This window comes from Nomia melanderi, chromosome 8 (assembly GCF_051020985.1).
Source record: "Nomia melanderi isolate GNS246 chromosome 8, iyNomMela1, whole genome shotgun sequence".
Taxonomy (NCBI): domain Eukaryota; kingdom Metazoa; phylum Arthropoda; class Insecta; order Hymenoptera; family Halictidae; genus Nomia; species Nomia melanderi.
The window spans coordinates 18,143,542-18,171,119 of NC_135006.1; the positions used below are offsets into that span (position 1 = coordinate 18,143,542).

Genomic DNA, 27,578 nt, shown 5'->3' on the forward strand with positions numbered 1-27,578 from the left:
TTGTATTGACACGCAATTTATCTGGCCGTAATTACCGCGGATGCTCGGCGTCTCCGCTGAATGAATCGGTCTCTTTGTCCTAAGGAGCGCAGTTGGATCTCGTTCCCGATTCGGACTTTAGTCGAATAATCACGCGGCATGTCGAGTTATCTGAGGATTTTTAGAGTGATCGATTGTGCTGCATCACTTCGTTCGCGACGTTTCAGGATTTCAGTGATCGCGAGTCAATTTCATTCGCGTTTTCGCAAAGGGGAAGAGGGAGAGGACAGCGGAAGGTCATCGAAGAAGCAATCCCGACTCTTTTTAAACCGTACTTTATTACATTCTGTTAGAAATAATACACAAAAGATTCTCAGGGGTCCGCGAAGCTGTTCGCTCCGTAGAGGCGCGAAGGGGTTGAATCCCCTAAAACCTGTTGCAACGGAGGAGCACTTTGCTCCGGCGTGTGTTACGCGGCGAACCGTCGCCTGCGACCCCGCCTATCGGCTCGACCATCGATCCGCGCACCCGAAATCGAGAATATACAATCTTAATTAATATTTATATTATCGAAAGTCTGCGAAGGACCATAAATATATAATCGCGCGTCGACGGACGGTCCTCGTGTTCCTTGGGGCTGCAGGCTCGGTTGGCCCATTTTCTCTCTCTCTCTCTCTCTCTCTCTCTCTCTCTCTCTCTTACTCTCTTTCTTTCTCTCTCATTCGCTCGCACTCTCGCTCTTTTTTTCTTTTGTATTTTTCATTTTTTATTCTCTCACTCGTTCTCTTGCACGCATTCTCTCACCCTCTTTCTTCCTTTCTCCCTATCTCTCTCTTTCTCTCTCTCTCTCTATCTATCTCTATATCCTGTTTCTTGACTGCAATCGATGACTCGACTCGGTTCGGTTGAAATGCTCACGTTAAATGCGCGATCTTGACAAGCGACGCGAGACTGTCCTCTTCGGCTTCGATTCCCTTGTTACTCGTTTCTTTTGATTAGTCGTGTCGCGCGTTCTGGTTAGCTGCGATCGCTCGAGCAGTGTCCTGTTGTCTTTTTCTTCGTCAAGGCTCGCGGCCTTCGCCGGCTCGTCGCTTTACTCCCGTTCCTTCGATCTCTCTCGCGAATCTCTCTTCCGTGGACCTCTCGATCGACGCGATCGCCACCAGCGTTATACGTCTCCGACGCAAATCGGTAGTTCCTTCTGCGCTTTTCGAGACGCCGTCGAAGTGGACTCTTCTCTTCCGATTTAACAATCGTTTCGGTATTCTCTGAGAAATACATCGCGTTCGACGGAACCGCTGGCAGCGAACGCGCTGGACCACCGAAGAATTCGCGACTCTTCGAGCGCAAGTGGTTTTACGGAAACTCTGGGTGTTCGGAACGTGTCGGAACGTGGTGTTCGACGAATGGGGACCCGAAACGTGGAGACAACGAGGTGTACAAAACAGATGCGAAGGATAAAGAAAGTATAGAACTGGTTGCCTAGATTTCGGTGACCTTCAACGCTAGAACCGCTAGATCGGAATCACCTATTCCTAATCTCTCCCTTGACGATTGTGGAAATCAACGAATCAAGTCTAAGAAATCACTAAAGATGATGATGATTAATACCCAAACTACGAGTCCACTGAGGTCTCAACTACCCCCGTAGTTTCCACGCGAGAATTTCAAAATGCCGATTTCATTGTCGATCCTGTTACGAAAATACCGATTTCCGCGACACATTCGACGTCTCTTCCTTCAGAGTTATTAAAAAGACAGACGATTTTCAGGGAAAGTGCTCGTGGAATTCGTTCAGATGCACTAGTCGCTGTTAAAAATGATTAAAATCGACGAGGGACTGATCCACGAGTTGACTTCCGAGTTTCCGTCGTTCAACGATCGTCGACCGCGATCTTGGCAACGGTTCGGCGAAAACCGATGAAACTCTCGCGGGAACGTGATTCTCTACGCAATTCTCTAAGCTCGTGAACCGATAAGCAACGAAAAAACGCTAGAAGCTTCTCCGGATCTCGGTGGATCCGTTCGTGCTGTCGATCGTGCACCAGAAATCGGTCGCTGGAACTACCGGGCTGATCGGAATCGCGCGTCATTAAATTTCCTTCGTTGCGATCGAGTCGTTGGCCAAATCGTTCAACTTCTGCTTCACGAATTTTTCTCAGATTTCATGGTCAACGCGTTCAACTTCTCTCATAATTAAAATAAATCATCTTGTTGTTTTCGTATGAAAGTATGTTATAATAATAATAATATTAATAGTTGGAATAATTATCGTTATATAATTATATATTATTACAACTATAATCATTTTTATATATATATTCATATTATTATTATTATTATTATTATTATTATTATTATTATTATTATTATTATATATAATTATGGCAATTCTAACGAGCGACCGAATCGCTCGGCAACTCCAGCGATTCGTTCTCGCGCCTGTCTCCTGTAACTTCTCGGCCCTCCCTCCGTATCGGCGCGTTCTCATGTCTTTCTCTGTCTTTTTCTGTCTTTATCTCGGCCGTCGCCCGTGCGTATACTCGTCCGGTTCTACTATTCGCAGAAAACATCGTTGTGTCGAACTCGAGAGCGAGGCAGTGGCTCGTCCTAATATAGGACAACGGAAAAAACGAGACATACATATTCTACGGTCGACGCTGCGTTCGGGTGATCCTGTAAGTAACCTCCGTTCTTCTACCGACTTCTAACGCGAAACAACTTATCATCCTTTAAAACGAGATCCAACGATCTCCTCCGAGTTCTCGACGCTGATCTTCCTAGCGCCATTCGCGGGAAACGTTAAAAATTCAGAAGTACCTTGGGAACGCGAGATAAGAAACGACGTTACTTAGGGGATGACCCGGCGTTCGCGGTACGGTCGTGTTAATACTATCGTCGCGTGCGTGAACGGGGTCTAGCCGCGGATCTAACGGAAACGTGACTCTGACGCGAAAGGAAAGAGACGAAGTGTTGCGAGAGGCGCGCGAAAGGAAACGGAGTAGAATTGTCTATTGTCTTTCTTGCGGTTGCACCACGAATTTCTGTATCTCGCGTCCACGCTGAGATTCTGCGCGTTGGAATCTGTACAGTGGATCCTTCATTGCCGGAAATAATTGGCTCACTGACTCTTCGCGTGAATAAAGGCATTCTTCGTATCTCGAGACGCGATAAGAGCTTGGAAATGTAAGAATCTTTCACTTCGATTCCTCCTTTTCGAAGGAACGAACAGTGAACGTTCAGACTTCCAACCGCATCATTTCGAACCGAGGAACGCGTGACCTGAAACCCACGTTTCGCTTTACAGCCACAGATTAGGGGTTGAGCATTCGATCGAGTGATTCCGTTCGACGAATCGCCGCCGTGGTTCTGTTCACGCAACACACAACACACATGTCGTTACAACGTTCGAGGGTCGTTCGCAGCGTTACGGGCTCTTCGGAGGATCTAGGATCTAGAGCTAATAACAAAAGCGTCATTCGATCCTTTCAACTTCCAACGAAATCTTTTCTTCCCTCTTAATCTCAATATTGTTGTAAACAACAGTATCATCGAACGATTTACCGATTACGAAGCTACTTCAAAAATGTAACGGACAAATTCTAAGTTTCACTCGAATCGAAAGTAGAAAATCTGATGTTAAGTCGCGAGTTGGATGGGATTGTTCTGATAAAAATGTTAAGTTGCAAAAGGATCGGTTGTTCTAAGGAAATCCTAACTATTCAATTAGGCTAACCCGTTTCATTAGGAAAATCTAAACAGTCTACAACGTGAAAGCGCACTCCTTCCGCCGATGCGCCCGTAACAATGGCCGCGGACGTCGATCGATCTCCGGCGCGTACAATTCGTCGGGTCGTTTCGAAAGCAGCGGTAAATGAAATCCACGATGGTTCGGGGCTATCGGATTGGCGAGTTAATCGTCTAATTAGAACCATACGCCCGGCTGTCGCGTCTTCGAACCTATTTCGCCCTAACTCTATCGCCAGTTTCCCGAAACGAGCACGACCAAAGCAAAATGGCGGACTCCGAACGCTACGTCGCCCGTTCCGACGCCGCCATTTCTCAGTTTCCGATCGTTCCGTCTCGTTCAGAAGCGATCTACCAGGGGAAAAGTACGAATGGAAGTTTCGGCTTGTGCATGTACCGAGAAAGGATTACGTTTCGCGATCAGTCGAAATGATTCGATGAATTCTCGCATGAAGCCTCGTTGCCCGGATCGGTAACGCAAATAAATTCCAGTGAAGTAACATGTTCTAAAGAATTAGAAATTGAAGGAATTAAGATACAAACTGCACCGAATGCGCTTCTACGATGAACAATTATAACGTTGAAATGTCATTGGAACTGTTCAATATTTATGTTACGATCCAATGATGCTCCGATGATAAATCGTTTTGCTTCCTCGACTGGAGCCAGTTCTTTCGGGGCAACGACGCTTCATTCACAGGTCTGTTTAATCGATTTCGACTCGATCGAGGTGATCATGCTTATTTAGTTGTACCGTGAGGTTCGGCCCACCTTATACGCCACTTCGATATATACGGTGCTCTGTAACAGATGGCATGAACAGGGGGACGAATGATCCCGCATGATAAAATTCAAGCCACACGATGCACATATGGGTTTAGTCTCATGCCGGGCTAAGTTTTCGATTAGATAACGCTGGTCAACGAATAATTTCACTTTGGTTAACCCCTCGCCTAATCATATAGAGTGGCGACGTTTCGAGACGTTTTCAAACAAGCTGAACAAATGTATTATTTCAAGTCGAAATGAAATGCTAATTGAATATTCTCTAGCGAGCGCTCTGCGTAATGAAAGTAGATTTACGAACGTGCAATCCTTTTCTAGTTAATTATTCGGAATAATACAGTTCCAACAATTATCATGTTTTCTCTTCTTTTTCTACTGAGTTTCGATCGAATCGTGTATAAACAAATCGGTATGGTTGTTTTCTCTTTCGGAATAATTCGACTTTTTCTGCTCACGCGGAATCACCGACTCTTCACCGGTAATTACAGGACACCTTGTATATCGACTAGAGAGAATTAACAACAACAAAGACATGGAACACTAAGTTACATTATCTTTTATTTTCTTTTTTCAACCATGAATACTATAAGCGATCTCAAACTTGTGAGCGGCAGCGCGTATACAGGGTGTCCCGCTCGTGATCACGAAACTTCGGGGCTCACCCTGAGCTGTCGGTAGAGCGCAGAGACGATGAAAATTCGTGCTCGAATGTTGGATCTCGTTTCTGAAACTGAAACGTTCGTTTCTTCTTCTTTTCTCCCCGCTCACAATTTTCTTTAATTTCGTTAGATTTCTCTCGTTACCGCGCGTCACTTTTATTTTCGAAAGTTCTCGTCGCCCCCGTTCGTCGAACCGTTCGAACCGATACGGTCCCGAAATTTCGCCTCGTCGCTCGCCGTTTCCGGGACACCCTGTATATGTAGTAGTGACAGAGAACATTCGAGGGTTTTCGACCACTCAATATCTCGACGGTGATTTTTCGTTTTGCGTTTTTTCCTGTTTTTTTTTTTTATCTTTCTTTCCTCTTCAAAATGAAAATTAATGTGTATGTATATGTATATATGATACAAGATTCACGCTTCTCTTAGCTCAGCGGTTTTACAATTAAATTATTAAATAATCATTTAGACTACGGTTTTTTCTCTCGTTATTACTCGCCTCCCTTGTTCTTCTCCTTCTTTTTTTCCTCTTATCTTCGAACGAACGAACGAAAAGAAAGAACTGAACTTAGCATACAAGTCTCTGTGTACAAAAAAACCAGGATTTACAATAGCGTTACTAACCTCAATGTATAATAGGAATATAATAAATTTTTATCACATATAAAAAGCAGTTTGTATATGTACATGTCTGAGTAAGATTAGGTACCATTATCGTTATTATTATTAATATTAATATTATTATTATTATTAATATTATCGTTATTATTAATATTATTATTATTATTATTATTATTATTAATCATTAATATTAATATTATTATTACTTTTTTTTTAACCGATAGAAGCTATCATATAATTTGGTACACTGTTTAACGTGAATATTTGATAAATACGAACAATAATCAATGCGTCGTTTAGTTTCCTGGTGTCCTGACGTTATCGTTGCTTTCGCATTACACGCAAGAATAATTCCTATGTATACACTCGGTGTTCGCTTTCCTTTCTTTCTTTCCTTCTTAATTTCTTTCTTTCTTTTCCTTTTTTCCGTCGCCTTTCCATTTTGTATAATCCTCGCCGACACGTGGTTGCCATTCTTCGATTTTCCCCGCCTCAATCGTTTTCCCCTCGCGTCTCTCTCTCTCTTTCTCTCTCTCTTTCTCTCTCTCTCTCTCTCTCTCTCTCTCTCTATCCTATCTCTCGTTATTATTTCTAATAATATTTATATATATATTTATATATAACACATCGTTTACTCGATAGTAAGTCTGAGCCATGGCCGGTTCGTGAGTTGTCCCTTGAGTGTACGTTCGTAGTTTACGTTTCTCTCTTTTGGTTCGTGGGTCTTAGCAAGACGATGGACAAGTCTCCCTCCTTATCGACTGAGAAATGAAACGCCCCTTTCCAAAATACACTGCGCGAAAAAAAGGCCACAGCTCTCGCTATCCCTCTCTACCCTCTCTACCCTCTCACTCTCTCTCTCTCTCTCTCTCTCACCCTCTCTCTCTCTCTCTCCACTCAACGATGAATTAGCGTATCATAGAACGATACGAACTACCCCTTTCGCTCGTTCCACGCCCCCTTTACATTGCTACCGTCACGCTTTCTTCAATTCCTTTTTGTTCCTTTTCTCTTTCCTCTTTTTTTTCGTTTGCTAAATACTTTTTCGCTTATTTCCTCTGTAAAAATGTCGGACTTCGCCCTCCCACGCGGCACGGCGAGCTCCTGTCACGGTAAGAAAGGAAGATTCATGCTCGGTTTCGATACAGGCTGGGGCCGCGCGACGAATATCTCCAAGACGGAACGAGAACTCGAGTACTCGAATACCCATCGAATGAAATTCAAAGAGTGGTTGGTACGTCGTTTGGTAGAACGGAGTTTACATGCTCACCGGAAGAACAAATAATATCGCGCTCACGGAGTTCACGGATGATGTTCTATGGCAGACTGCGGTCTCGTGCGTTCGCAGCGTACCATATGATTGTCTAATACTCAGCGATGCGTAACGTGATCAATGAAAATCGTCTGTTTCCCTACTCTCCCGCGGACCGAGCGAAGTCATTTGTAATTTTGTACGAGTCGTGTCGCAACTGTCCGTTTGTTGTTTCGGTAATGTGGAGAAATAAAGTATTCGTACATTCAACTTGTAAGTAATTGGTTAAAGCGGATTATCGTACAGTGTACAGTTGGTCTGGCACGAACGCGACATTCGAAATGTTACAATATATTCGAGGGATATTCGAAGCGGCTGAAATACAATAGAAAACATCAGAAGAACCCCAGTCACACTTTCGCGCGTCCACCGGTTACACGGCACGAATTAGAAAGCGTCCAATGATCAATCGCAGAATCCGATAAAGCTCTGCGCCTCCGTACCGTTCGAGAATCTCAAGTTTAGTTTCGTACTCCAATTTCTTCCACCTACCCCGTATCTCTCACTCTCTTTCTCTCTGTTTCTCTCTCACACGCACATACTCTCTCTCTCTCTCTTCCTTTCTCCGGTACCTCTTTCGTTAAGTAATGAAAAACGTAACAGTCAAGAAAATATAAGTAATGAAAATTCGAAGCAACAACTCGATCCTTAAACAACTACCTAAAAATACAAACGGAGTCGCTCAATGTCGAAGGCACACAACCCTTTCAAATCGAATGAACTGAAAGAAAGCACGATGGGAGGCGTCATCGGTACACGTACACGTCTAAAATTTTTGGGCAGTGGACTCCTTATATTTTTTTTTTCCCCTTTGATGCTCGAGAGATTAAGTACAAGAAAATTTCCTCTTCTTGCCTTTCCTTTTTTTTCCACGTGTATTCGTCTCGAAAGACTAAAATAGCGAAATATCGATAGACGTATTGTATATATATATTTTTTTTTGGTTTTTCTTCCTTTACTCGTCTGTGGCTTTGTTTCCTCCGATCGTTACACTAGCGCGTCCCTCTCTCTCTTTACCTCTCTCTCTACCTCTCTCTCTACCTGTTAAAGCCTTGTCCCTTCAAACCTCAGAAAGTTCCATTTCAACTTTTCCCTTTTTATTAGTAACAAATTTACATAGGCATATGGAAACTTATGTTCTCTCTTATACCTCTGTTCCTTTTTTTTTCTTTATGCTATTCGGCAGAGACGGGATTCCATAACACTATTCGCTATACATTTATACAATCTTATCGTACTCCTACATACGAATTCGTATGCATTAATCGAGGCAAGGTCAGACTCTCCTGAATCGTATTGTTTTCCTTTCCTTTCGTTTCTACTCTCTCTCTCTCTCTCTCTCTTTTGCTCACTCTTTCTCTCTCTTTCGCTCTCGCTAGTTCTCTCTTTCTCTCTCGCTCACTTTCTCTCTCTCTCTCTCTCTCTTGGTTGCATTCGACGCTTTGGGGAGACTTCTTTCTAGCGCAACGTCCGTTGTCTTTGAACTCGATAGCTGAAACCGATCGTGGATACACGGAACGAAGAACGGGCGAATAATGTTCTAGGCGTAAGAGAACACCATCGACGAGTGATTGGTTGCCTCAACCAATACGTAGAAATTCTGTATCTTAATCGTAACTCGCCTACGTTCTGGTTTCTCTATAATCGTGTTTTTTTCGGTTTTTGTTTTTCTCGATGGTGCAAGGTATGGCCGGTAACGCCATGGTATTCGTAATATCCGTTTTATATGAAAATCTTCAACTGCCCACAGTTAAGATGCTCGACAAAGAATTGCAAATGCAAATTGTTCGTGAGAATACCAGTTGCCAGATAAAAAAAAAAAGAAAAAAAAAAGACAAAAGAATGAACAGATTCTCCTGCAATTGTTAGATCTGTACAGGTGCCTCTATCGTTCGGCACCAAGCTGCTGGCGCAGTTGCATCTACGTAGCTTGAATTTATTTCACCGTGACAGCAACTTGGTAGAACGTCGGTATTTAGGGTTCATTATGGATCCCGGCTGGTATTTTGCGATGACTCACAGTTCTGCGGACTATGCAACTGATGGGCTAAAAGAGGGGTGTGAACTGGAGACGGTCCAGGTTGCGACTCTGGCTCTTGCAGCAAACGATCTAACAATTTCCCGCCGGAATAACTGGAAAAGACAAAAGAGGAACGGAATTCAGAACATTCCGCCTGGTCAGGTGTTAGCTACCGTCATGAAGGGTGCCCAAAATAACGAGTCCGCTCGAAGTCACGGCTACTTCTCTAGAAGCCTCGATTGCGCATCGCTCGGGATACGTTAGATGATCATTAGCTTGGGACACTCTGCACGGTAGCGGATAAGTATAATACAAGTATTTACAAAAACACGTATTCTAGATTGCGTTCTATCTGCATTGCATCCCTATTTTGCGGCTGATACTTGTCCGCTTCTTCGGCGCAGTCCTCGCTCGGGTCCTCCATCTCCTGTTCCACTTCAGGGCAGAGTTCGCAAGCTCTCTCCAGGGTTTTCCTCGCGCTGTTGCTACGCTCCAATACGTAGCCGTTCGTCGAATCGTTCGACTGTGCTGGCGGGGACCAGTTGTACGGGAGAGTGTACGGAGCTGTAGACGCGTAGGGTCTCTGAAAGTAGATTGAACGTTGTTCGTCAAAGTCTCTCGAGCTGTACGAAAATGATTGTTCCTCTTTTAATTATCAATCGATGCACACCTTCTCGAGTTCTTCGTGAAGCCAGTCGATAGCATGTATCCACTTCCTCCTCAATTCGGGACTGTGGTGTAGAAGTTGATGCGCTGGTCTACACTTGCTGAAAAGGTGCACCATACATTTGATGCACTGGTAGGCTCTCTTTTGGTAATGGTGCTTGTTTCTTTGTATTATTTCAAATAAACCGTCTCTCTCGTCCGGCACACCTAAAATTTATTGATATTCACAAACCGATATATCATGGCATCTATCTATCTATGGATATTCTAGGTACACACCTTTAAGCGCATTGTGAACGCGGTGTGTCTGCCATGAATCCTCCATAAGGAGCATGGCGAGCAACAGATCCGTGTGATGCTTCAGTTCGTGAGAGAATGAAAATCCAATTTGCCACAGTAATTCGCTAAGCACTGATCGCGATAAGTGTGGATTTTCCCAGCAACAATATTGAAGTAGTTTCACCGTGTCGGTGAAGGTGACGTCGGTGACGTTGACCTCGGCATCTTCGATTAGCTTCTTCGTGTAACTGTCAACGAGAGTGTCGGTCGATTCATTTGTAACGCACTGCCCGAATCTGATTAAGAAGATTTCCGAAATGATTACCTGTTCTTAACAAAAAGAATATCAGCTGCCTGCGGTTGAATGGGCATCACGTATTCGTTTTGACAAGCCGGATCGCCGTACGGATTTGGTAAAGGCGCCACTCCCGACTGTGCATGACTCGAGTGTGCTTTCGACGAGACGTCGCAGCAACGTATCAGCAAGCTGACCACCTGATGCAATTTGGTTAGCTCTGGATACTGATACTTGACCGTTGGACCGGGCCCTTCGTCGATCGCGACTAACATAAACGTAACCGGGACGTTCAACTGCAATCAAAACAAAATCGTACAGATACCGTTGCAGATGAAAGCGTGGACGGTGTCTTCTAAAATTTTCTGACGCGTCTTACCTTAAGCAATTGGGCCTTCTCGGCGAGACCGAGCGACGCGTACGTGTAGAACAGAGAGAAGTAATGCGGCAGGTGACGTCCATGCTCTGAGATTTCTCGATGAAGCAAAGACAGAACCGCGTGCAACAAGTGATCGCTGAGCGTCGCTGTTGGGTCCAACAGTATAGCTGAAAGTACAGATTAAAATTCGTAATTATTTTATTGGCCTGTACTTAATGAAAACACTTTTGTCTCTCTTAAGGACAAAAGTTAATGATAGAAAGAACACTTACTTGGTGCGTTTAAGCTAGGTGGCACGCAGGGACCATCCTGGAGTGAAACGTGTGCAAGAAATACCAGAATTTTGAGAAACGCTGTTCGAACTTCTAAACTGGGGCAGCTCAGAAGGTACTCGCAAAATCTAAACACAACGAACGGTTTTCGTTAGATACTGACATCTATGCTCACGCGTATTGTACTGAAAGAAAACGCGATACCTGTGTGGATGATTAAACAACACGTTATGGGCGAACCAGGACCGCACAGATTTACTGCTGCGCAGATGATGGCACACGATGTCGTACCAATCCGTGGCATTACCGCGTAATGTCTTCTTTGTATGGAAACCCGTGTAAAACAGGAATCTCGACGCTAATTGAACGGACAACATTCCAAGCTCTTCTTGCTCAGGGCTCTAGAACAACGAACGGCGAAACGTTAGAAATTCTTCGCTGATTACAAGGAATCAATTATTTGTTCGATAGAACTTACAAGTTTCTCGTTCATGTTCTGTCTGTTTATATTATGAGGATTACAGGACACGAGTTTCTTGATAAATTGAAAATACTCTGCGCTAAACTGGTTCCGATTATGCATGAACTTTATATTTTGCTTCCTCACGCTGTACTCGATAGCTGGAGGCATTTTCATGACTCCCAGTTTCGTATCTGGAAATGAAAACACCTTTCTTTAACACCGCACGACCCTTTGACGAATGGGGAGTCTGAAAGACACTCACACAATGATAACTCGTTGACGCTCTTCATTAAAGAATTCTCCTCTACGTCTAGTCTGGTATAAAATAACATGTAGGCGTTCCACCATCGTTTCTGTTTCCGGTAGCTCAGTCGTTTGAGCATGTGGTCGAAGATCTCTCCCAAGTAGTCGCCGCCGAAACACTGGGACTTCATTTCCTCTTCTTCTTCCATTCTACATTCCGTAACGTCACCGTCATCGAACTTATACCACTTTGCGATACCGTCGCTTTGCCTGGCACAAAATTATTCAAATTATTATGTGTACAAGCTCTGTTTATAAACCTTGTACATATAGGATATTTAGAAGATCCATGTAATACCTGTGTAAAATATAAGAGTAGTAATGGCCACCACTAGCCTGACCGCTGTGCACCACAATACCAGTCAGCTGGTATTTGGTACAGGTTCCCTTCATCGACTCCTCGTAATCACAGTCTATAACTTCTCCCTCCACTTTAGCCAGTCCGGAAACAGTGTAAGGTTCCATGTCCAAGTCCCTCGGGAATTCAAAATAATCGTTGAACTTAATAGCGCAATCTCGTTCGAAGTCGTAATCGAATCTCTTCAATTGAATCGCTAACACTGGTGGTAACTTTTTTACACATAACCGTTTCACTGTGACAACCTAGAAGAGTATGGGATTTCAGGGGACAACGTTGCGATTAGCCTTACCGAAGGAATGAAATTGCGAGAGTATTTATACAGGTTCATACCTTTTTATTACACTTGTCACAATGATAAGCGTCCGCGCCTTCCAATAATTCTCCTTTCACGTACTGTTCCAGGGAGTCCAGTAAGTTGCTGTGATTCCTGATGTCCACGCTTATTAAACTGAACGGCTCTTCCTTGGAATATCTGCAGATAATGTAATGCGGTATTACAGTTTACCGAAAAAAGCGGAATGTAAGAATTAAGAAGGTACCTATGAGGGCAACCTTTGCAGATTTTTTGGTCACTATATGAACCACCGAGAATCTTGCTCATTATCTGTTCGTGTCCTAGAGCTTTTAACGCTTCATCTAAGCTTTCCACTAAACTCATGAAAAACTCTACCGCGTCTTGTTGTTCCCTAAGATTCACAGGTTCACCTTGAAGTCTGGAAATAAAGAATAGCAGACGTATGAATACTAATCTACTAAACTATCGTACGGTATTTAATAGATGAAATATAATTTTGGAAATCTGCACTTACTTGAAATGCTTCCAGAGACCTCTGGGTATGTAGTATTGTAGTTTGCTGTACGCCAAGTGACCGAAGATCGCTTGTACTTGCTTCAGTATCCCGATATTGTATTCTTTGCGGGACTCGTCCGCCCCGCATTTCTCCTCGTTCGTGTCGTTATCGTTTGCTTCGATCGTTTGTTCTCCCTTGATACGTTCTTCGCCGGAAAAGTCCTCGGTCAAGTCTGTCGCCGCACCCTCCGCAGCCAGCAGCCCAACTCTTATACTCTCGACCATGTACAATTGTTGTAATACTGAGTTCATGTAGCAGGTCGCGCCCGCGTTCTTTAAACCTACGAAACCTTTGAGCGGCCTGAGGCCGACTGGCGGCAGGTAATCCCATTCCACCAGCGGTTCATCTTTCTCCGAGTAGAACATGTCAGTGAGCATTGTGACTAGAAGTTTCATGTTGGGTACACAGCCTACGCAAAGACCTACAAGTAAATCGAATGCCGCGCTAGTCGACTGGGGAGTTGTACAAACTGGGCACGCCTGCGAGGCACTTAACTCGCCGGTGCTACGAAGCTGCAACATCAGACGGGACGCGGGAAATACAAAATCCTCGACCAGCTCTTTCACCAGATTGGTGCCGTGCTTCTCGTCGGAGCCGAGCTCGAATTTTTTACTGGCCGGTAAAAATGCCAACAGCTCTTTCGTCAGACCAAGATGACCCTCGAGGACAGCCTCGTCCACTTGGCTGTCCCCGTTTTCCTTCACGCTGTCCCGTACCTTCTTCAACCACTCTATTTCAATATTCAGCAGCGCCTCGACAGTTAAGAGGGGACACCCTGACATATGAGCAAAGTTCAACAATCTGCATAACAATTGAAAGTACTCGTGGCTCTGTTTCGCGTGTTCGACGACGGTGGTGTTCAGAACACTGAAGAGCAACGTAATGGCAAATAACAATGATTGATGACCGCTGCTGTACCAAGTCGATATAAGAAAAAACTGTTCGGCAGCAGCCATTCTGATCATCCTTGAGGGACTCAACAGGACGAGGTCTATTAGAAACGTATGCCACATTTTGTCCCTCGGTAATGACTCTAAAACACTTTGGTTTAGTACCAATGCAATCGTGAGAACCTCCAAAGCCTCTTTACAAACTAACACATCATTGTTGTCAGGATTATTCCCTGTATCCTTCTCGTTTGATTCGTGTAGTGCGTGAAGCGTTTCAACAGACGCGTTTATGTTGTTCAGACTGCCTGTGGAAGCCGCCCATGCTAGCCTAATTATGGCACGAATGGTCGCTACGTCCATTAATGGTAGCTCCCAGGATAGGACTTGCATAAAAAGCTGCCGGCATTTGTCAGATTCGGTTCCCTCGCTCAATACCCAACGTGTTAAGTGTTGCGCCAATTTTGCGGCCACGCTTCTCAATATATATTCCGTGTTCTGATTCGGTACACTTTGCAATGCCTGCTTCAGAACCGCCGCTGGCGCCCGATTGTTGTGGGCATGATTCTCTTGGTTCTCTGATATCCCAGCTTGCATTTCGTCCAGTACGCAAGCCATGACGTTGCCCACTACCGTCAGCAACAGTTTGCATAGCTTCAACACCGTCAAGTATGCTGCCCGTTTCGTAGTTTCGTCGGCGTTCGGTAAGAACTTGTTTTTACTTAACATCTCCAAAATTACTTCGGCTTCGCCGCTTTTGATGAAATTACACTGAAATTCGAACGCCCTCTCGGACATTGGATCCAAAGCCGGCATTAACAGACTATATAAAACCTGTAAATACGTACTGCTCGTTAACGCTTCTTCCCAAGGCAAGTTCTAATGGTAAATGTAAACGTAAGCGTTTCGACCTACCTCTAAATTGTATAAAACTTGGCTAGGACTCGGAGTAAAAAATAAAGAATCTACTGTAGTATTTTGTTCATTACAAAGAGCATTATTTATATTATCGTCTTCTTTACAGTGACTGAAGAATAACCACTGTAATCGTGTTACAGTAAGGGTATCTGGTGGCACCAACTGTAAAAGGTTCCGTGCACCGTCACGTAACTGTGAGTGTTGAAGTGTACATCCCAGATCTGCCAATTGAAAGAAAAACTGCGCGTACTGCGATCTTTGCGATATAACCTACAACAAAGACATAAACGTTTCACGTTCCAGCATTCCCTCGACAGCACCTTCATAAAATGTAAACGAAGAACGACAAAGAATCTCTCTTAAAATTGATTTCGATTCGTTATCGTTATTTTAAATCGAAAAACAAATTAACATACCACACCCGGTAAGCTATTCTCTGCTTCTACGTTTGGCCCATCGTATGGATGATGGGGAGAACTAGTAGAACTATCCGAACTACTATCCGGTGAACTTGGCATGTTGGTATTTACTTGACTCAATTTTGCAGACAACAACTGAAAGTGTAACAATCATTTTATCATGTCGCTTACCATGTTACGCGTTAAATCTAAATCTGTTATCGTCAACAATGCAAACCATTTTATCTCTCAACGGAGTTTGAGAAAGAAGCTTCCTGTCGTCCGTTGGCTCTAACGACTCCCCATTAAGAAATAAGTCGAGCTTCACATTCGAGCCATTTGCTTTAATTCTACGCAGTATTTGCCGCCGCAATGATCCCAATGTGTCGTTACTATGCGTGAATATATCTACGTCATCTACGTTAAGACCAGGATTCGCAAAACGAATTATTAGAGACAAGTGTTTCCCACGAGTTGCTCTGCAAACACCATATACAGTAGTTTTTCGTTACATTACAAGACCAACGGTCTTTAGAAAGGGTTAACGAACGAAGAGAAATTATAATACCTATGTAAAGGTAATATTCTTCGTTCTACGGGAAACGCTGAATCGCATTCATTTATATACTCTTGTAAAACCTTCATCACTCGACACATTTTCATGGCTTCCACTTTAATTTTATTCGACATTTGTTCACCCCGCTCCTCTTTTCCCTCGAGGTACACTTTACTCAAGACAGACACGGTGTCGTAGTGCGCCTTTAATCTGTCCATGCACTCCCCTATGTAAGTCACATGAAACGCCAATATCGAAGAATGAAGTCGTGGTCCTAAATTAGTGTTTACTTCCTTTAAAAGTTCTATGGCTCGATTAGCAATTTCTTCGGGACTGTTAGTTACTACCTGAACGAATCAACGATATATTTATTAACAGACAGTGTCGTCGCGTGTCATTGTAACACAGGAGGAATGAAATTATAATTCTACTTACTCGCCATAAATAATCTGTACCAATTAGGTCAACGTCATCCATAAAAAATGTTCTTCTTTTCAATTTCAATTTTCCTTCTTTAGAGTTAACGGCTTTGAAGAATCGTTCGTAACATTTAATACCACTTTCCGTGAGTAACGTGGGATCTAATTGCAGTATATTGTTTTGGAAGAAATCTTTGTTTATTGCTGGATCAAGATCTGGCTCGTCGCCCATCAATTTCGAAAACCATTTAAAGCAAGCTTCCCGGTCTGACACGAACACACCTTGTTCTGCTAAACATTGCCAAATTTGCACAGCTTGATCCTCGCATAACCATAATTGACCATCCTATATAAAAATATAAACATTAGCCATTAATAAAGAAAAAGAATCACTGGCTCATTAATCCTGTACCAGCAGGAAACTGATGTACATACTTTTAATAAGAAACGTAGGAAATTAAGCCTCTCTTGCACTTGCATAATGTGATTGTATCGACCGTCGGACATGTAAGTATTGGGATCAATGTCTGGATTCTCTTTGACCAACTGCCGCGTTTTGCTCATATAATTAGTTAAGCTAATTGTCACAAGAATTACTATCGAATGTTCAGCTTGAAGTCGTTGTATGACATCTTGCCTTGAGTAATAGAGAAAAAAAGGAACGAGTTATACGTGAGATATATGCATGCATACATAAGAGTTTTATTAGGATAAACGTACCTATAATGTAAGTGATGACCCCGTTGGCCATGACCTATGTTAGGATTTGGTTCATAAAGGCAACATATTTCTCGGAATTGCTTTAAAGCTGGCAACACCCACTTATCGCCAGTTTTCAATTCTTCGACACACTTGTCTAGCCAAATTGTTTTCTGAGCATCCCTCTCTTGCGAGCACGAGTAATCAAGAATCTTCACATGAGCGTTTAGCGCTTGATCCATAATCTCTGTGGGTACCTCGTCAGAGTGAGCCAAGTTCCAAAAAAGAGCTAAAACCTAATTTGAGAGAAATACACGTGGATATTAAATATAAACGATAGTAGAAATATATATACATATATATGTATCACAAACGCACATGTAGAGCAAAATAAAAATTACAGAACCTTATGTGCCATTACTCCATCCTTATCGTCTTCTGCTAATCTTCTGATTAATTCTAATAACTTTTCTCTTTGCTTCTTATTAGCAGTCTTCCAACTCATCTAAGATAAGAATACCGGTAACGTGTTAATTCGTTGTAATTAATTATATTCGTATATATTAAAATCGTAATTTCGTAATAATAAACACCTGAAAACATTCAAAGAGATGATCGAGCTGCTCGGGACTGAAATCCCAAGCAAGTTTGGCTAGCAAGTCGTGAACGTTTTTCTCGATTGCCTCGTGTTTCCCAGCTTGTGCCGCCCAAACAGCATCTAAATCGTCTAATGTCAAGGCTCGTTCTTTTATAATAAAGCGTAAAATCTTTTCCAACTTTTCAACGTATTGAAGTTGATGTAACGAATCTCTTAATACGATTTCTAATACCCCATTCTCTTTTATCCATTTCTAAATAAAAGAGATTAATACAGACGATTTTTTAAGGCATTATATATTCATGACATACATATTATCAGATAAAAATTTTAATTGAACGTACAGCCATACGTTCCGCAGTAAGCCACTCGTCCTCTTCAACAATCGCATTTCGATGCTGATAGAAACTGACGGTCGCGATTACTTTATTCACTTCGTTTAACGCATTCATCTTTCCATTGAACGAAGAAATTTGTAAGAGTCTCAATATCATCTTCAGTCTCAAAATTTCCAAGTTTTTAATCATCTCATCCTGATGCGGCACCCGCGACACTAAACACTTTGCAGCTTTTATTATAGCTGATATTGCATCGTTTTTTGCCTCATTCTTTGCCTCCTTCTTTAATTCCTCATCAGTCAAATTATTCAAAATTACAGGCACCATTTCCTATTGATAGAACATCATGTTAAGAAACGAAAGGTTTCGAAAAATCAGATTAAACTGTGACAACTGGAAAACGGATGAGATGAAACTTACCACGATAGGCATTAGATATTTAACTATTGTGTGAACAGTAAGTAGCTCATAACACAAACCGAAAGGTCTGATTAAAGCATAAATAACTAGTATCGTTAAATTTCGACCGCTCTGAAATCTAGAGAGCAATATTTCAAATCCGTTAAGACTTCCAAACCTGTAAGAAACGAGTAGCGTTCAGTACACTGAATATTATAAAATGCAGAATTATCGTTGAAGTGAAAATAGTATTCGTTCACCTATTTATGAGATCGACCAACCACCCGCGAGTACTTCTTGAATCGGCAGGTGGCCGTGCATAAAGTTCTTCATCAGGAATATCGCTGCCAGGAGGAACAGTTTCTGATACTCTGGCTGCATTAAACGTGTGAAATCTACAACAGAATATCCAAACATTAGTATAAACAAACGGAAGTAATATGCTTCTCCCAAAAATAATTCACTTACTTATTACTAGGATTAAAAACCATTGCCAGCAGATCAAGAAGAGGAAACCAGTCCTCATTCAATTTCAGAACGCATAGTTCCACCAAACGTTCGCAGTTTGCATTGATACAACTTTGAATATTTAATTTCCAACTACTCACTGCGTCATCGGTCAATATTTTAGTAAAAGAAATTGTGAGTCCTTCTCGAAAAAAGCGTTGACACGCTTCACTTTGTACATCAATTCCTACAAGCAACCATATGGAATATTAATATTGTTCGGTTACATAATGATCGCAAAGTAATTATCATATATAATAACCTTTTTTACAAAGATCGATACTGGCTTGTAGCAGGCACTCTAACTCTTGTTCTGGCAGAACTGGTACAACCCAACGTGGACTAGATATTTTTTCATGAAGAATATTAAGTTTTGCGATGGGAAAGTCAGGCTCCCCCTGAAGTTGATTACTATCCTCTATTGAAGTTAAAGTATCATTGGTGGATTCCGTTTGTACCACATTCTCCGTGAGTTGAAGTCCTGACATTGTATCAGCCAATTGTTGTGGACCCGGTGGACTGTGCATCTATTATAAAATTTTAATATTTCAATATTTCTTTGATTAATTTCACGTTCCATTCGTATACAACATTAATATTTGTATTTGCAAATATTTTCAGAATCTGTATCTTAATCTTGATAGTTGCACAAGATTTATTAACAACTATCACGGTTGCAACTAAATATACTCAATATACTCAAGATTTCACGACAATATTATTGTTTCGTGTAAGAATAACATCAACGAAATGTACCTGTGTACTTTGTTGGCTGTCAGGAGGGTCCATGCCTACTCCTTGGCCTCTTGTGGCAATTGTCATTTTATATGCTGTTTGCTATATTCCAATTGTCTCAATACCTCTTGGTCCAATAATTGCACCACCAATAACAATCATTCAACTCATTCACTGACATTAAATATAATTATACCCTAAAGGCCTTCTTTGAATGAACTATACCTACATTATCTGAAACACAACGATAAAACTTCTATGATACATAAACCGAACCAATTGCTCGTACAATACATTCAAAACGCTTAACATAAATAAATAAAATGCTGTACTAATGATTACAGGGCTACAGCAGATTCAAGGTAACCGAAAAAAAACGGAAATCTAACGGAGAAACGTAAGTTGAAAATTACTATTGTAGATTGTAAGCGGTTCACGCAGACTTGTTCAAGAGATATTATAAAATTAACGCTACCGTTTAAAGAGCGTAAACGTTAGACACGGTAATTCACAGATTCGATATACTTCTAGTAAACTCTACGTTCGATACGTATTCCTGGCCGTGTCTATACTATTCGGAGCAAAATAAATGCACATTTTGCAAACATAAGGGACACCATCGGAACGATTTTCACGGTTGATCGTGCCAAAACCGTTCAAACAAGTCTGCGTGTCATCCGAACGCATTCCCATCCCAGGATATACTGGAATGCGTCTTCGATTCACCGTTAAACAGCGAAATAACAAATTTTATGGGTGCTACGCGAAAACACACAGATAACGAGAAACTTGTCGCGCATTTAGTAAGTCGCATGACAGCATGATCTTGCTAAGGTTTCAACCGACGAATTCCGATCGTTGGTTTCGGCCCGACAGGAACACGAACGTCTCTCAAACGATAATGGTGTCACTCGACCGTGCGGGGCTACCACGAAAACTAATAATCACATCTAACGGTTTGTATACTTTTTCGAAATTTCGCAATCCACGAAAGGTACGATGTCACGTCGCGAATAATTCCTCTATCACTATCTCTCTCCCCCCTCACTCTCACCCTCTCTCTCTCTTCCTCTGTCTCTCTCTCTCTCTCTCTCTTTCTCTCTCTCATACTCGCTCCCTCTCTGTCCCTCTCACTATCTATCTATCCATCTACCTATCTAGCTATCTCTCTCTCACTCTGTCTTTCCTTCTATCACCGTCTCCCTCCCACTCGTTGATTTTCTTTCTCTCACTGGCTCTTTTTATTTCTCGGGTGTATATCGTCGAACGTACCCAAGAACTGTCAACCGTCAAAAATTAGAGCCAGGAAGCGGCCGAGCCGGTTCGCTTTCTGTCGACGGGACAGCATCGTCTGGTAAATAATACCGCGGAAAATCACCATCGGATTGGCTCGGAATTACGCGAAATACGTCTACGGCGTGCTTACAAAGGGCCAACGTTGAGCGACAACGGGAGGAAATCTCGGTTACTCGTGCGCGGCCACTTCTTCAAACGAGCGTCCGATTTCCGTTCGTTTACCGAAGAATAAAGATGGAACGATCCCACTCGATCGGTACCTATGGGATTTCAACGGTCCTCGGTGTTCAGGGAGTAACTATTTTCGCCCCGTTCACTCAACCGGGCCACCTCCGGACAAAATGGCGACCATCCTAACGATTAGCACTGCCGTATTAAGAAAAACCTTTTAAAACCCCGCTGGCGGACGTATCGCGTGCGAGTAACGGCGCACCGCACGTACGGCTCGCCCTTGCTATCGCCGATCAACCGATATGAACTTTTAACGAGGTGGAACGCACCTTTACATAGTAAACGGTGGTAGAAATATTTGTTGCACTTTTTGACGTGACGTTATGGAACTCACTGGCGAATCTGTAAACACGGCTATCTTACGGCGCTACTGTCGTCCCCGAGTTAAAACGACCACCGTACTCGCTGACACTACTACGTTCACGGTGTTTCCCGTGTCCCTTTCCCTCGATCATTCAATTTCGATCGTTTCCCCGAATTTATCTTTGTCTTTCGTTCCAACCGCCGCGAAACGTTTCGCCGTTTCTTTATTTTCTTGGAAATTATATCGTAAACGTGTTTCACTTTTGCGACCGTTATTTTCAGCAGCTTTGCTCCTCTGGTTGGTTCATGGTCTTAGAAATATCCGCATTACTTTCTCAAGTTCGTTTTTACCGTTACGCGTGTTTCACCCTTATTGCTGATCCTCCTTCTAATGTTATTGTTAACAATTGTTCGAATTGAGTAGAAACTTGTGTTTCGGAGTTCGCACGGTTGGAAGGGAAATTTTCAATTGGAGCATCTCACGAGTTGTTCATTCAAGTATAGAAACGTAGTATTAATTCTCGCGCTACACCGGCACTTACCAGTCGCATCACTTTACTAAGGGACAGTTTTAATATCGAAATTACAATCTTCATAATTTTCGGTTTTTCGACATATTTGGTGATAGGGTTTATAAAGAAAAATTGTATATTGTATAAATTGTATATTGTATATATTGAGACTTTCTTCTTTTTTTTTTTAGTAATTTATTTTCATAAATTTCATACAACTGTACACAACATTAGCAATTGTGATGTTTTCCTCAAATGTAATTGATTTTGTAGAGATCTTAATCGTACAAATATAATTCAATGTATTTTTTGAAATGATATAATATTCCAAAATTGCAAAATTCCAGCTTGGATGAACGTTGTATTCTTTTTTTTAAATGAAAATAGTCGCATAAACGTTTAATTAGCGCGTCGAAAAAAGTTAAGGAACACGGAGATCCCGTTGACAGCAATTATATATAAAACGAAAACAATATTCGATAATATAACAAAAATTGCAATTAAAGTTACAATCAAACTGAATAACGAGTAAAGGTAACATCGAACGTTGTTTAAAACAGTGGTGCTTAAAAAATCAACTAATTCAAAAAGCTAAATTTCCTTTATTGTTTAAAAATGTTTCACTGCTCGTGAAACAAAGTTTAATCATTGTTTCTTTTCCTTTTGTTGTAGTTTCTTCGCTTATTTATTAAACTGTACCATGTAATCCTATTTCGTCTGACCAGTCTTATAATGATTAATAGCAAGAAAAGTATAAAAATTTGAATCCTAGACACAATGCAAAGCATAGAAATAAAAATATCGTGTACAAAACCAAACATGTTCCTGCAGGAAACAACGTAAGGTGCTTGATTCTAGTAACAATTGAAAGTCCAATAATGATATGTCTATTTTCCAGTTTTATAAATGTAGATTATTGTATGAAAAAAAATATAATAATAATACATAACAATTTATTAATGTAATTGAAATTCTAGCACCTGCCTTCAGGAACAAATTTTTCTGTATATTTAAATTTTACAATTATGTTGCTTTTCCATCTCACGCATACCCATGCAACCGTGAATATTTTGTATTAAATGGTTCACTTTTACACTCGATCTTGCTTCAAGGTCGCATGACATGGAAAAAGCTTAGTAATCGTCAACTGACTTAACATCATTATCCTCCGATATTTGTTTTTTAAAAAATGTTATTTAAAATGGAAGTGTCTTGAGAAAAAGGAAATGATTTCTTTTTTTAACTATGCGGGAAGAGGCGTGATGGACCATTTGTATTCTTTTTTTGTTTAAGATCACACGCAAACGGTATTTGTGATCATGTCTTAAATTTTAACGAGCTTAATAATGTGGAAACACGTTTCAATCCATTGCAATCCGTTTTGTTCCCACTGCCTCTTCGCAGAATGAAAATTTGTATCTTCACCTAAACGTAACTCCTGTACGTGTGTTATCATAAACGATGGACCGAGATCATTTTCCATTTTTCAAGAGAAATATTCGGATTTTTTTTTCAACCATGCATATGTGCGATTTGAAATGTTCATCATAAAGCAAGCTCTTCAATTTCTTTCAACAAATCAGCTTCCTTCTTGATCTTGTCCAATTGATTGATTTCTAATTGCTTTCCACCCTCTAACTGTTTCTTTAACTTCGCAATTTGATCTAATTTCTATAACAAACGGAATATAGAAAAATTAAGATCGCTGAATAAATAATTACAACATCCACCGCTGAAACGTGTACTGTACAAATTCTTACCGCTTTAATCCTCTTAATCTTTTTACTTTTCTCCAATTCGTCGCACTGAGGAACATTTGTCGAAGTTAAACTCTGACTGTTTGTGCTTGTAGTAACTTGTCCGTTTGTACTTGGGTTATTAGACGCAGAGGCTTCCGACTCCTTCTTATCCTTCTTCGTTTTATTTCCTGAAAGCAAATATCATGGTTGTGCAGTTGTTTCCGTACAAAACCCGTATTTTATGAACAGATTCTCACGAGAATGTCCCATTACCAGATTTTTTCTTCTTCCCGTACGGACACTTTGGTATTTTGAAAGGTAAACTTTCTCCTCGCGCTGTAGGTGGTCGATACGCTTGCTTCGATGCTTTAAGCAAATCATTTGTTAATTATATTCTAATGTACATTTAAATACATCAACTGTGTATATTTACCAAGTAAAAGATCATGAAATATCTTTACCTTGTGGTTGGCTAGGAGCAATACCTTCAACAGCTTTATAACTAATTACTTTCTCCGGAAATGTGCTCACCGGGAACGTTTGCCAAAGTACTTCCCACAGTTCCTCTTGTTCGTTCCACGGTCGCTCGTACAATAATGTTCCGGTGTAGTGCCAAATTTTAAATCTACAAGTAAATATTAATTTTCGATTAATCTGCTTAGAAAAAAGAATAATGGTGTATTTCTTTCATCGCGATGTCGCTTACCCGTTACCCATACGGAGTCTGGGTGCTGTGGTCGCTGTCATAAAGTGTTCTCCATCCGGAGACCATTGAAGGAGCGTTGTATCAGGAGCTTCTGCTTTGGCAATTAATTTCTTTGTATCAACATCCCACAACTCGATGTGACCACGCAGATTACCAAACCCAGTCAATATAAGAAGTGCATGTTGGTTAAGGAAATGAAATATTCGATACATACAAAGATCTTATAAGAGAATACATGACAGTAAATAGTCTAACGTAAAAAAGGATATTATTTCCATGAGGACTGTAGTAAATGCTATTTCGATGCAGTGTGCCAAACTCAAATATTGGTTCGCACTTGAGGTTAAATAACGTAGCTTTAGCCGGCATGAAACCATATATAACGCAGAACTCATTTTTTTTTGGAGACCATTGAACCGCGTGTATAGGACCTTCCTGATCTAAGTAAAAGTACGATAAAAACGTATTAGTTATACGTATGAAGAAACTTATTGGTTTACGCATAATTATAATAAGTACATTACTAACTAAATACTAGCATAGCAGTTTCCCCCTTTGTACTAAGATAATGTAAAGTTTGTTTTCCATAGTACGAAGCACCTGTCTTATCAACCTCTGTACTTGTCAATAATAAGGCGTGCGCTCCAGTATTATTCCAATAAATGTTCACTTTGTCTGCCTGTAAAAAGAAGTTACATGATCTTCTGAAAATAAATCTATGAATATCGTATAAGTAGAAGATCATACCTGGAAAAAACTTTTATCTGCTATAGCACTTGTAGATTCAAAATTAGGATATTGGAATAATTTTCCGAACGAAGGCTGATCGGATCTTCCTATGATTCAAATAGCATAAATTACAAACTGCATTTGATGTTTACAGTTAAGCGAATAATATATACAATTTAAACATTTGGTATTTAATGTGGAGAGTACTTATTTTTACATCATTTTATATAAAAATGAAGCACAAAAGTTATACATTGTACTAATTTAAAGTTAAAAATGCCAAGTTCTTTTTACTTTTCTAAATATAATCCATTTATAATTACCTATTACATACTTTTCTTTATTCCCTATAATTTCATTTATGTACTTACACATAAAATTGTACATGCAATAATCAGGAAAATTTCCCATTACTGTCGATCCTGATTATATATTCATATTTGTCTATACCACAAAATACCATTATGCATTAATATTCAATTGTACTTCTTTACAATATCAAAGTGTTCTACAGATATAATTATCTTATAATCTTCATTCCACCTGTGTATTACATGCTTGCCATGCATATTTGCTTCATAATGAGAGAAACTGAAATAAAAAAGTACTTCATAAAATATGCCAATTTTTTCCTCAGCTACACTTGAACTACTATTAAACATTTCATAGTTTATATAGATCCATTAACGAAATCTAGTTATTAATTATGAATACCACATCCTTTTATTTCTATTACATTTAATTTCCTAAAATTTGTTACAATATCTGTTAAGTGACAGTGCGAAAAAATCATGTACTCTCCACATATAGGTACCTTGATATCAGATGACTGTATTAAAAATTTAATATTAAATAAATGCAACAAAATTATAGAATAATTACCAGGCATGTAACAGAGAATATAATATGGAGAACAAGTGGGTGATATACTAAAACTAGCAATTTTTGCTCCTTTTATTTTATGAGCAACTTTTTGAAAGTTGGCATCCTCGTACAGAACAACTTCTGCACCATTCAACATCCCACAAATTTTCTCATCACTTGACCATTGGGGTTCCCTAAATAAATATATTAATATATGTAATTCAGATATTGTAACCGATTCACCCAATATATTGTAATATTCTTATAGAAATATATTGATAATTATTATTATATAATTATAATATAATTTTTTTTTAAGTATCATATTAGTACAAGTTCTTTCTATTTTTAATATCCATAAGGAATTAAAAAATATTTTCTAACTGAAGATTAATACATTAACTATGTAAACAATACATTACCAGTCTGTTTGTCTCTTCTGTACACAACTCTTCACCAGTTCCCCATTGTCTGACTTCCATATATGAAGATTTGGTGATGCAGAAGGATTTGATTGTGTCACTGTGACAAAAGTAGTAAGAATACATTGTATTACGATTATGGATATGAAAAACAAAAATAATGGTCAGTAGAATAATACTGAATAAAATACCAATGAATGGTTCCCAGGTCATAAAATATGTGCCTTGACTGGAAAACTTTATTGAAAAGATTTTAGGTCTTTTAATTTCTGTAATAATTTGCCATGTACTACATTCCACAATTTTAGTGGTTGCTCCATTGACCCATGCAAAGTAACGTCCATCCGGACTAAACACCATTGCTCTGCACGTTTTACTGTCATCTTTAGGAAATGATTTAACTGGCTCATATGACGGTGGGCCTTGTCCTAAGCTGACTCCAATGGAACCTCTCACTAAAAAACAATAATTCTGTAATTTTCAGCAACAAATTTTATAACAGAATGTATCGTGTTGCTTACACGAATACGCGTGAAATTGAAATTCAAATGTTACAGATAAAAATGTGTTACGTTCATTGTACTTTACAAAATGACTAAAATAAAAGTACAGAACTACTCTAACCACAAACAAATTTAAAAAGATCACAGATCACTTAAGAAAATAATGCAACATTGTCGAATTGAACATATAAGAGTGTACATCATGACAATGCACACTGGTTCATATTCATAATGTTATAACATGTTACATGGAACGTACATATAGATGTGTGCATGTGTGTATGATATGTATATACACATAAATATCATATATGCATATGTGTGTACAGATGCATACGTGTGTGTTCTATGCTGCGTATATAAATAAATAAATTAATTAATTAATTAATATATTTATTTATTTACTTATTTATTTTGTTACAAATGTATCTTTCAGTAACAAAATGCCACATGACATATTTTTGTGCAGTTGCATATGATAAAATTTGCTACCGCTTTATAAATAGACAGATGTTTAATATAACTGTATATGACTCAGAGGAAAAATACTAGATCAAATTCAGTTTTCAATTGGGAAAAATACGTAAGGAAATAATGTGTAAATGCTTACCAGCGACACAAGGAACAGTTAACGCCATTTCAGCTCCGTTACCATGTGGTACCGTAATATCGAGTATCGACCACTCTTGCCAGATTGAGGAATTTGTTCCTCGAAAAGGATTTCTTGCACATGCGTCGCCAACATCGTATGTAAGAAGCACGTGCGTTCAGGACCGTACATATAAATATATCTATAAAACTCTATGACATTTATCCTTATAATATA

The 27,578-nt window shown here is 40.2% G+C and overlaps 2 protein-coding genes across 9 annotated transcripts; both read right to left on the minus strand.

Annotated features, from left to right (window-relative positions):
• Positions 1-298: 298 nt before the first annotated feature.
• Positions 299-21,561, minus strand: faf (ubiquitin carboxyl-terminal hydrolase-like faf). Of its 8 annotated transcripts, none has more exons than XM_076369745.1 (31): positions 21,244-21,561; positions 21,004-21,109; positions 19,469-19,681; positions 18,975-19,239; positions 18,674-18,899; positions 18,466-18,600; positions 18,227-18,383; positions 17,813-18,136; positions 17,464-17,721; positions 17,277-17,375; positions 16,892-17,166; positions 16,607-16,808; positions 16,188-16,517; positions 15,765-16,099; positions 15,435-15,675; positions 15,215-15,352; positions 14,796-15,068; positions 12,952-14,714; positions 12,682-12,855; positions 12,473-12,614; positions 12,080-12,384; positions 11,741-11,991; positions 11,494-11,669; positions 11,220-11,416; positions 11,016-11,143; positions 10,744-10,910; positions 10,395-10,660; positions 10,070-10,317; positions 9,795-9,997; positions 9,448-9,707; positions 299-9,237 (listed from the first exon to the last, which is right to left on the minus strand). In XM_076369745.1, exons 3-31 carry the CDS (start codon positions 19,532-19,534, stop codon positions 9,090-9,092), a joined length of 7,752 nt encoding a protein of 2,583 aa, XP_076225860.1. In that variant the 5' UTR covers positions 19,535-19,681; positions 21,004-21,109; positions 21,244-21,561; the 3' UTR covers positions 299-9,089. The 8 variants fall into 8 exon arrangements, with proteins under 8 accessions (XP_076225860.1, XP_076225859.1, XP_031825577.1 ...); XM_076369744.1 differs by having other exon boundaries at positions 20,874-21,109; XM_031969717.2 differs by lacking the exon at positions 21,004-21,109 and having other exon boundaries at positions 21,244-21,556.
• Positions 21,562-22,371: 810 nt separating this feature from the next.
• Positions 22,372-27,526, minus strand: eIF2A (eukaryotic translation initiation factor 2A). Its single transcript, XM_031969751.2, has 12 exons — positions 27,363-27,526; positions 26,441-26,704; positions 26,250-26,349; positions 25,846-26,021; positions 24,982-25,070; positions 24,763-24,913; positions 24,504-24,674; positions 24,235-24,409; positions 23,990-24,153; positions 23,802-23,894; positions 23,550-23,716; positions 22,372-23,460 (listed from the first exon to the last, which is right to left on the minus strand). Exons 1-12 carry the CDS (start codon positions 27,388-27,390, stop codon positions 23,335-23,337), a joined length of 1,704 nt encoding a protein of 567 aa, XP_031825611.1. The 5' UTR covers positions 27,391-27,526; the 3' UTR covers positions 22,372-23,334.
• Positions 27,527-27,578: the final 52 nt, after the last annotated feature.